The 11736-nt window shown below is 38.5% G+C and overlaps 1 protein-coding gene across 1 annotated transcript; it reads right to left on the reverse strand.

Moving 5' to 3' along the window:
- Positions 1-919: 919 nt before the first annotated feature.
- On the reverse strand, positions 920-9307 carry eef1e1 (eukaryotic translation elongation factor 1 epsilon 1). The gene is made up of 4 exons (XM_042510012.2): positions 9156-9307; positions 7591-7788; positions 5011-5106; positions 920-1946 (listed from the first exon to the last, which is right to left on the reverse strand). Exons 1-4 carry the CDS (start codon positions 9237-9239, stop codon positions 1803-1805), a joined length of 522 nt encoding a protein of 173 aa, XP_042365946.1. The 5' UTR covers positions 9240-9307; the 3' UTR covers positions 920-1802.
- Between the last annotated feature and the right edge of the window lie 2429 nt (positions 9308-11736).

The following is an 11736-nucleotide window of genomic DNA, read 5'->3' on the forward strand; positions in this document are numbered from 1 at the left end:
CCTGCCTTCACTTGAATAAAGCAGCTCCATTCAATTTTAATCCCCAAATCTATTTTGCATAAAGAAACAACCTGTTATTCATCACAGACTTAGGTTTCAAAACGATCATTTAAGGGGTTTTCCATGCTGTTAAAAATAGTGGCGGGTCATTTTGACCCCTACTACAACATAAAGGTCAAGTGTACTTTTAATAGTTTGATACACCATCAAAAGCAATGAAAACTGGGACTTTGCTCAATAGGACTTTGCTGCTTATCTTTGTCTACTTATCAGTACCTTCATAATATCAATTTTAAAGGTTCTGCTACCAAAGCTACATCATGGCCTGTTAATGGTGCTAATAGCAAACATCCAGCCAGCAGCAGTAAGGCTTTCAGAGATCATTGTTCACGTCACAAAAAGATCCCTCGGCCTCTGGGTGCTGTTTTTCCTCTCTCACTGTGGCCTCCCTCGCTCGCTGCCTCCCTTCGTCCTTCTCTCTCCAGTAGCCCCCGTGGGAGCGCGAGGGTTGAAATGACACACAGTGGCTGACTGTCGCCCAGGGGCCTGGGTTCTGGCCTTGGCTGGCTGGATCTGTGTGGCAGCTGGTGAGCCCGCTGCCCTCTCTCTGGCCTGCAGCATCAACAGTGGTGGTAGTGGGACTGATTGGAGCCTCACTCTGATCTCTGACTCTGGGGCTGACGCTCAACTGCTCACTGCTGCCCACACGACTGGTGGTGAGGAAGTGGGACGGAGAGGGGATGTAATCAGGAGCACACACACACACTAAACTGTCCAGTGAAATGGCTGAGAGTTGCATGTGAAAAACATGAAATCCCAAAGAAAAAACAAACACCAAAGTCCTAATAGGGATGCGAGCTGAGAGAGACGACTGTATTCATCAGTGCAGAGAGACGACAGAACAATGTGGACTCAGCAGTGACTGTGGTCATTATGGGGTTATGATGTTGAACCAGCAACCACATTTATTTGGACAAACTATTGCTGAAAATGCATTGATATGGCATGAAGGAAGCTGCTTGTCCTAAGGACATTATGTAATGCCAGTTAAGCAACATCTTATCAAGCCTTCTTTTAAAACTCATCACATGTCCATAGCTTAGATTCAACAAAAAAAATTACCATTTAACCACCGTTTATAAATAAAAACACCTTTTAAACAAGCTAGCAGCACTTCCTCACAAACCGTACAGCCTTCCCTTTGAAAACAACAATACAAATGTAGGTTTCCAAAAGTCCCACAAAAATGACCGAAAAATAAATAAAAACCAACATAACTGTCTCACATCTTAGTTTGTAAGTTACTGAAACAGAGTTAAGACAGAAAATTCCATATAGTGTTTGCAGCAGAGTGATTGAGAGGTTTACATAACACTCCTGATCACTTCTTAAAATCAACAGCTACTGTTACTGGGCAACATAAGTATTAAAAACACTGACATTTTTTCAAAGAATATCAACTGAATTTGACTTTATTAGAAAGCAATCCCTTATTTTAGTTTCAGTACCTCATACACTAAGACTTTATTTTTTTTGCTCTTTACTGATTCTCCTAGTAAAACATATATTTTTTATAAATCCAAAGAGAAAACATGCAAAGGTGATGTATGTGACCACGACAAAACATAAAGGCAGGAATAATGATCCGAAAACAGGAATAAAAGAGTTTGGTTGCTATGTAGAAACGTCCTCATATCGTGATGATGATGTGATATACTCATGGACTTCGGGAGATAATTTGCCCAGGTCCAAAAGACAGACGAGCTTGTGATGAGTCAGGCCGGGTCGGGTGGGGTCGGGTCTTAGTGGTGTTTGCTGGTGTAAATTCTGTTCCTAAGTACGACTACGGGAGGGAGGTGGTGTCTGACGCCAGGGTAGTGCTGAATATGGTCGAACCATCGCGTCACATTCACATACTGCTCCTTCTCCTGGATGGCCAAGTCCACCTGGGTGAGAGAGGAGAGTTTATCTGATTACAGAAAGAAAAAAGTCAGCTGTAAAGGCTAGTGAAGGTAACAGTGGTAAACCCATTTTATAATGTATAAGCTGTTGGTTAAAGTCAGAGGGTATCATGTTTTAATATTTTGTTGTTAAACAATACCCTGTCCAGTGCTCCCAAATCAGTGCAGTGTTTCTTATACAATGATTTATTTGTGGCAGCCCACAACAATATCAACTATTTTTACTATATAATAGAGGTACAATCTTATTTTATTGAACAGCTACGTGCAGTGCATTGATCAACTCAGCCCCTGCTTGCACCACCTTTCTCTCTCTTCATAACACAAATAAGACAATAATTAGCTAGCTAGCACAACCAGAAGCCCCTCAGTGTCACTCCCTGCCACAAGGAGACTACTTTACTGGGTGGAGAGTGGACAGCAGCTCTGGATACAGACCTTCAGCTACTGGCTGCAGCAACACAAATCCAGCCAGTGCAAACCCCAGCATTTAGGGTCACAGTGGGCTGGTGGCAACACCGAGTCTAACTAACAGCGGGACCAAAAAGTTTGATGGGGAGTTGGGGTTATCCTGGGTCACAATAAGAAGCCAATGCTGTGGGAAACACTGTGCAGTTAATGCATTTCAGTTTATTTGAAATTTGTTCAGTGGAAATGATCTGTTTCTGTCTGTAAAGCAATTTGTATGCAAACATGCAAATTAAAAGACAGAAGCTGCAAACAATAAATGTGATTTAGACCAATGTCTCCCAACCTGGGGGTCGATATAAATCTGAGGGGTCACAAGACGATATAAAGGATAACACAGAAATGTTTCTGTTCTGTCTGTTATGTTTAATTTGTTAAATTCTGTCTGATTTCTTGTCAAGTACCAGATACTTTTACTTCTTCAGGCCCCTACAAAATTTTAAATTACACAAGCTGAGAAGTAGAATTTCTTTTTAAGACAAAATGATCACAACTCATGACCCATGTGGGGTCCCACACTTGGGTCACAATGTCTTATTTTATCAGGTCACAAACCACAAAGATTGAAAATCACTGATTTGTATAAATTTCCTCTCAGACAAAGCTTATTAAAGCTGTCTGAATACACCATGTTTTGACAAGTTTGTGTCAAACAGGCATATTTTCCTGTTGCTTCATATTACATTTGGAAAACTGCAACAAAATAGCATAATACCTGAACACATAAGGACATCCTTGGAAAAAATCTTTTTCGATGTGTGCACTTTTATTATCTCATTAACTGGAAAGTGGAAATTCGCCACACAGACAACAATCCACCCTAAAACCATTCTAGCATCAGTCAGGTTTAATGTTTGTGTCATGTTGTTTTCCATGAATTGAACATCAGGACAGGCTGTGGTTAAGGGTTGGGCCGGCTGACCCTTTGTCCCTGAGGTTAAAAACCACACTGATTGCAAACCAAAGTGACGCTCCTCTGCCTGGTGGCGGGGGGCAACCTTCCATCTCCGCCACAACCACTGACATCTCGCACCATGTGATCTCTCCCTCCCTCCGTCTCACTCCATCTTCCCCGTTTCTGAACTCACTTTCTTTTAATACTGCAAGGCACAACAAACTTACTTGTCCCTGGTCTGAGGCTAAAGACATCACTTTGTGCCACATCACTTTATTTCTCTAAAGAGAAGTGAGAATGTGTTTATATTAAACCGCGTCTTCATTGCCAACTTGTTCTTGGTGCCCTTTGGTCATATGACTGGTCTAATTGTGTGTTATGCACTGCGACAAATTGCTTATTAAAGTAGTGGTTTGAATGAAGTGAGCAGTGATGGAGAGGGAAATGAGTGGATGAAGGGGTCGGTGGATGGATGGATAGATAGAGTCCTCGGAAAAAGACACAAAAAAATCACTAGCACTTATTCCTGAATGTGCAGTCCATGCAACTTTAGTTTCATACATCTTTAGTTCCAAAAAGCTTTACACGGGTCCTCGCAGAACACTTTAATAAGCAACAGTTAATCCAAATACCCTAAAAATTTCATTTACACAGATAAACAATAAAAAATAGCTGTTGGATTGAATATTGATCTTTATTTAGGTCAAAAGTTAAATAGCATCCACCCTATCCTTCAGCTAACCTAAAGCAAATACAAACTCCTTTTCACTAACTTGCATCACTTAAAGCTTAGCAGATATTTCAGCGACACATTAGAGTTTAAAGCCATGATTAGAAACTTGCACAAAAGTAACCTTTTTTATGTTTTCAGAAACATATGAGTGTAATGTTTGGCTGTAAAATAAGAAAGTTTGTAACCCTACCGCCATGTGGGGGGTACATTTTTTCAGTTAACAACTCTACGTGTTTCTGAAAAGAAACGGGGCAAGAAATAGGCAATGCAGTGACAGACTCTATAATTATGTTTTGATAAGCGCTGTTTGTCCGACAGTTTGACCACAGTTCACAAGCAGTGGTTAACATGACTGACCAGGGTTAGCACTAACTTTTAAGGATGCCTTGTTAATAGAGCAAACATGCCACCAAGGCCTAAAATTGACTTGAATTAACTTGTTATTATTATTTAGGCATGTGATTGACAAAGGATGAAAAAGCAGAAATATACAGAGCACAGAGAAGCAGCAATAAAATGTTGTCGAATACATTTCCTATAATAATAATTTGTTATTCTGTGCTCCTCCCAATTATATGCAAGTAATTTTTAAATGATTAAGTAAAACAAAGTCTGATTTTCAAGGTATTCCAGTGCTTAAATTTATTAGTGTCAAATTCAAGTACTTCAATCACCTCAAGCAACTTGTATGGACCCTGCTGACTGCGTAAGATACTGGTTGTTTTCTGTGAGACACAATGGATTCTAGCAAATGCCATTAGAAGCAGTTTAAGGAAGAGGAAAAATGTGATTTTTTTTCACAGACTATCATGTACTACTGTGTGGATGTAGTGTACGTTTTTGCAAATATTTTCATGTAAGTTACCAACTGTAGCTTTAAGTGATAATTAGTACCAAGAAATCTTAATGTTGGGACACCTAAGGGTGCAGAAATGAGAGAAAAGGTAACTTACTATGAGTGGATGGATCCCACAGTACATGAAAGTGTCAGCTAAGGTGAACTGGTGGCCAGCCAGGTAGACCTTGTCTTGCAGGTAGAGGTTGAGATCCTGTAAGAATAATGTTCACAACATAACCAGTTATGCAAATGAGGTCATTAATTTATTCATCATGGTAGATACATGTAAGTAAATGTGTTATATGAATCACAAATGGAGCCTCTTTAAGAGCAGTGGTGGTGTTGTTGGTCATGACTAATTCTGCATTTCACTCAACACTGCTGTAGATTTATTGTACAGATTGAATCTTATGTGTTAAAAAGCAAACTAAAAAAGAGGGAAAGTTTTTTTTTTTTAAAAAAAGTGTAAAAGTATCCAATTAAAAATATTTAGTTTTTACAAAATGTTATTCTTTGGATGGCCACTACAGACCTGCAGGGGGTATGACAGCAGGTTCGTTAACCTATATATCTGTGGGTGCGTGAGGTACGTGAGTCTGCATCCTAGCTTGCGTGTGTGTCTGTGTGTCTGTGTGCTGTGCTATGTGGGTAGGAATAATATGTAACCTGAGGGGGAATAGCATCTCTCCCCATGACTGGCGACTTAGCACAGATGCTGTGCAAAACAGGCTATTTGTTTACTTCCCTACCAAATGACTACAATTCTTGCTTGCAGATCTAATGAAGCTGTCCTAAACTTGGGCATCATGATGTGTATTTCTCAGTCCATGTCTGTGTGTGCAAAGTCGTGCATGGAAGTGCTGGTCCCAAGGGAAGGGACCATCTTTAGCACTTGTACATTGTGCGAAGGGAACACTCTATGCACACAGAGCATCTTGGGGGCAAATGGAGTTATTGTGCGGCAAGAGTGGGTGATGCCAAACAAGGCATGAAGACTGCAGACTTCCTCCCTTTCCACCATCAGATCCTTGCTTTTCTTAGCCTACAGCCATGGAGCTGAAGCCCAGTCGAGCATCAGAGGAAAGGCAGCTCTCCTGCTACCCCCACTCAGCACATGGAGCTCCAAACCTGGGTTCTTATCTACCTGCCCCCGCCTAAACTGCACACTCTTTTAATCGGTACATTCAGATATAACATTGCTCACTGTATGCCTTTTTACTCATTTTGCTCTGATGTACTTTTCTATACAGGGTTAACATTTGCATATACAAAATTTAAAAACTTTTCCATCACTTTTCAAGGATCCCTTTTTTTGCCATACCTTCTGGCGTTTCACAGAAATATCAGATTCAAACTCTATTCAAATATAATTTCAGCTACCTGGCTTGCATGGAGGGTGAGACAGAACCCGGGGAAAAAAAAAAAAAAAAATTGTGATGGTTAACAAAATATTGTCACACAGTGATACTTGTTAGCTATGCTATTTCGTTAATTTCAGAAAATAAATTTGCCTTTATGTTACATTGCATGAATGTTGTAGAGGAATGACTACTGTAACATTTTTATTACTCCATGACTTTTTTCAGAACTTTCAATTATTTTTACTAATTCTAGGATTTTTCCATGCCTGAAAAATAAAATTGTGAAATTCCATGACTTTTTTAGTTTTTCCATAACCATGGGAACCCTGTCTATAGCTACTGTTGTCAGTTGACTACTGTCATGGTATTCACTGGAGTACCCAAATACTCCCATTTTTTTTGCATTGCTGTCTTTCTACATACTTGATCCAGATGGCTGAAAACTCTCAAAATGTTAGTGCTTAAATACGATTAAATGTTTGAGGAAAATCTCAGATTAACATTAATTAATAGTGACTGTGAGGTTGTTATTTGCATCATGGGGTAAGAAAGTTTAAGAAGTCCTGCAGTTGACAGTTTTTATCTCCGGATATTTAAAGGGAGATGACTAGTGTGCTTGAAAGACGAGTGTTAAGGACGGAGCTAAAGCAGCAGGACAGGATGGGGGGCCACCGGGCACCAGAGCTGAGCTGCTCAGGGCGACTTCCGTCTGTAAGTGGCACCATTAAAATATTTAAGAGCCCTGTCCAGATAACATGCTGCCGCACAGCATGACTCTTCAGCCATGCCACAACAGTGTGTCACGCTGAGAAGTGCACGCGCACATACACACAAACAAAAACACAGACACTTCATGCTGACATGACAGTGCCAAGAGGCGCCTAGTGTCCAGCAGACCAGTAGCTGGCGATCCATTTCACGCTGACTGGCGTCAGGCACATTAAAGCATTTTTCTCTGTCGTGTGAGGCCATGTCACTGAAGGGCTATACATCAGTCTGTATTCCTGTCGCCTTAACAGGACACATGCATGCACGCACAGTGGCCTAGCTGGTGGACAGACAGAGGGAATGTGAAATACACCAAGATGCTGTGGTGCCTCTCAAGGGAATGGAATGATTTTTAAAATATATATTATTTTCACAAATCCAACAAAGGTATGTAAAATTAGATTAGTACTAACTGAAATTAAAAGCTGAATTCAAACAAGCTTGGAATAAACAATTAAAATCTGAGATAATTGTAAGTACAAATGCATTTAGGTCTACAGATGCAATACAACAGGAATTTAAAAGAACAAGAAAAGATTTCAAAGATTTCTTTTTAGTTTCTCTACCTTCAAGATGGTCTTGATGTCTTCCTTTGTGTAGCCGTCCAGCTTGGTGACTCTGTACTCCAGCCACTGCTGCACCACAGCCCTGCTCTCTGCAGAGTCTCCCAGCAGCTCTGGGCGCTTGGCCTCTTTCACCAGGTGACAGGCGATGGTCACCAGCCCTACTAGTGGAGGACCATTGTTATTTTGTAGCACAGGTACCTGCATGGAAAGATGAGAGGAAGACAGAGGGAGTTAAAAAAAGTGATTTTTAATGTATCTCATGCAAATTCAGACATAACTAACTCTATCTAAACTGAATGGACATCAGTTTGTTTTGTGCTATATTCATACCACTTATGAATATATTTAACCCTAAAACATGTCTAAACAAAATGGTTTAATTCTCTTCAAAAACACAGGAAAAGGTAATGAGCAAATTGCAAAAAAAAAAAAAAAAAGATAACAGAGACCAGAAAACAACCTGAAAATTGATGCTTAAAAAGGAGAGGGAGAAATATATAAGAAAAATATCAGAAAACACGGAAATGTCCCAAAATGATATTTGCAATTATTGAGATAATATATTCCAAATATTTTGCTAAATATATAATTTTAAGCACTTTTTCCAAGTCATTTCCTTGTTTGTTTCTGAGTTTTACTTCCCTTTACTGCAAATTTCCAGGTTATTTTCTCGGGATTGTTTACTAATTTGTTGCAAATTTGGTTTTTAAATTGCTTTTTGCCTTCCTCCTATGTTTCTGAAAGAAATCAAGCTGCTTTGCTCAAGTTGTATGGGGTTAAGCAATCATTTCCATGCGTCTGACATCAGCTGTCCTTGTATTTGCTTTACACCTCCTTAAAGAACACGTTGCTCTAGTTCCAAACGGCAAAACACACCCTTGATATCTTTACACATTTATGAATAAAGGCGAGAGTGTCTAATATGCATGTGATTACCAACATTTCGTATAATAAAATACATTAGTGAAATGAGGATGAGTATGTAGGTTACTATCCAGGTCAGAGTATGAAAATAGGGATTTAAGAATACTTGTTTGCAACATTTTTACAACATTAGGCTCTGTTAATTCTGAGTAAAGCAGACTTGAAGATACAATGTGAGTCATATGTTCTTCTCCCTCTCTTTAGCTTATCTCCTCTCCCTTTCAGTCATCATTACTGAGGATCCAGTTCATCTTACAGTGCTTCTCTGTGAAGTGGACTTGAAGAAAGTGACAGCCCACTCCTGCCCTCACTTGACTTCAATGAACGGGCATGCGCACAGCATGGAGCTATTTCTATTGTGCTGAGTTGTGGAAATAAGACAGCTGGCATTAAATATTACAGCCAGGATTTGCTCTGACTATCAGCCTTAACGGATAAAAAAGACCACTGACTATCAACTGATAACACGAGTTAGATAAGCCACAAAAACTGCATCTATTTCCAATACACATGACTAGCTTGTTAGCATTAGTATGCTAGCTTCTGTGTGCCCTGTTACAATAGCGCACAAGCTTCCCATAACACGAAATAGTGGTTTAAAGCCAGTGGCAGACTCCAACAACGTAAATGTATCATGTCACCTTTTTATCCCCCTGTGTGCTGTACTTGTTCGGCTTTTTCAATCCTAAATATTTCTCCAGCGACGATATCTCCCGTAACGCCATGTTTCAGACTGTCGGAGGGGAAGGGCAGTGTGCGTGACACCTGATTGGGTAGAAGTCTCAACTCCCGCCCATCACATATTGACTGACTGTAGAGTGGACCAATTAAAAGCATGCCATTCTGTCATTGTATTGCATCAGTGAATGAGCCATCATCAGTATAAAAAATAAAATAAAATAAAATAAAATAAAATAAAATAAAATAAAATAAAATAAAATAAAATAAAATAAAATAAAATAAAATAAAATAAAAATTAAGAAAACTGAAATACCATTTTAAGTTTTTACTTTTGAGATTATTTTTGTCTTTGATTTGTTTTAGCAGCTACAATATCAGCTTTAAAAATAGGGACCATGGGCACTGACTTTAATATCAGGATGGACACGTTCGCATTTTTTTCTACAGGAGAAAGAAGACAATCTAATCCAAAATTTAAGAATATTACGGAAATATAGCTTTACCATACGACAGGGAGGAAATATAAGTCTGATGTCTGGCTGGACAAAAATCTAATAAACTGCAGATATACCAAAAGAGAGATCAATTTCACACATGCCAGCTACAATATTACAAAAGGTTCAGTTCCAAAGTTTCTATTGAATGTTAGATAAATCACAATATTATTGGCCATCATAAAATTTTCTACAAGTACAAAAACAACAAAAACAAAAACCCTGCATCTGCAGTGATATGATCTGCTAGACTGGTGTGATTTGTGAGTATATTTGACCACATACCAAAAGAAACTGGTATTACTTATTTAATTGTGGTTCACTAAACTGTGAGTACAGTCTGCTGTTATTGGATATGAAAGTATCCCAGCATTCCATAGATGGGCTCAACTCTATAATCCAAACCTCCAGCAGCGCGGGGTGAACTGACCAAAAATGAGTGTTATGCAATGGTGCAAGTTCATAGTAACATGCCTGTTTTTGCAGATCTGTTCCATGAGGATTTGTGGATAAATGGAATCAAAATGACAGTGGAAAGTCTGGAGTTTCAGTCTGAAGTCCTGCAGCAAAGTTCCCCTGTCCTGTCTGTCTTTCTGTCTCTGCAGTCTTTCCTGCTCAGACATTGTGTGTCGTGTCTGTTTGGATTTGCGCTGTGCCGCTATGATTTCTCCATAATGAAATGTCACCTGTCAGTCAAAACTAGGCTTATTAACTGTATCCTGTCCGAGTATGTGAGTATTTACGTTTGTGTGTTTCTGTGTGACACCATAGAGAGTGACAGTTAGGCTGAGATGTCACACTATGAGCTTTCTTTTCATCTCCAGTGGTCCCACTGTGTAACAGCTCACCTGGATGACAAGGCTTCAGGTGATGTCAGTGACTGCGAATCGAATTCTTTTATTTTTTGTATTTTTATTGATGTTATTCAGATTACAGTAAAACATGCAAGAGATGTAGAGTAAGGGAGACAGAGGATGGGGAATCCAAACTGAAGCCCACTGTGGCTTACACCTGGGCTTTTCTTTCTGTGACATGTCAAAATGTCCTCTGTCGAAAGGCCTGTGGGGACCAACAACAATATCTATTAATAAACAGTCATGGTAGTTTTTTATTTGTCCATATTTACACATTCTAATTTAAACTTTTGTGGGTTATTATTATTATTATTATTATTATTATTATTATTATTATTATTATTATTATTATTATTATTATTTTACCACAAGGAGGGAATTGATTAATATAATTTTCATATTTCACGCAATTCAACTTTACCTTAGTATAAAAGATTACACCAGTCTGCTCAGCTTGTAATTAAAAAATTATGCCGTAAAAGGCTGCAATTGTCAACCCCAATGAAACATACAAGTAAAAGAGGACTTTTATTTTTGACATAATAAGGACCATAAAGTGATGTAGAAAAGGCCAAAAACAGTCACTACATTATAAAATCTTTAAAATTGATTTTACTTGAAAATATTTGGAAAGCTGATTGCCTTGAAAAATATAAGTAAAGAAATCTGTTAGTATTAATTTTTTTAACGTTATATGTAATTGTTTAGTTTAATTTTAATTTAATTATATTGACTTACTTTTTTGAAGTTGTTGCAACTTCAAAATGTCAATATTAAATAAATTAATCTTGCTAAATATTTGTATTGCAGATCTCTTAACTGGCAAAATCCCCTTTGTGATGATCGACTTAAGTCAGACTATCTTGGTCTACTGCTAACACTTTGTATTTTTAAGTTGCAACAACTTCCCAAAATTCAATAAATACAGCTAAATTTTGCATAAACTTAACACTTAGAGGTAAACATAAATTAAGATCAATAGTTATGTTTACTTTGCTTTTCCAAGATTATTTCATGTAAGATCTACTTGATGCTGGAAATTAGATGTTTGGTGATCACATTTTTCTGGTGCAGGACCCTCAAACCCTCATTTCATGTGTCCCCAAATGCTGAAGTGAAACCTTAGCGGATGTTTGTGTCTAAAAGATATTCCTAAACTCAGATTACAATGAACATTTTCAGTGCTTCTTATT

The sequence above is a fragment of the Plectropomus leopardus genome, chromosome 21, assembly GCF_026936395.1.
Source record: "Plectropomus leopardus strain MGB_pleo_1.0 chromosome 21, ASM2693639v1, whole genome shotgun sequence".
NCBI lineage: Eukaryota > Metazoa > Chordata > Actinopteri > Perciformes > Serranidae > Plectropomus > Plectropomus leopardus.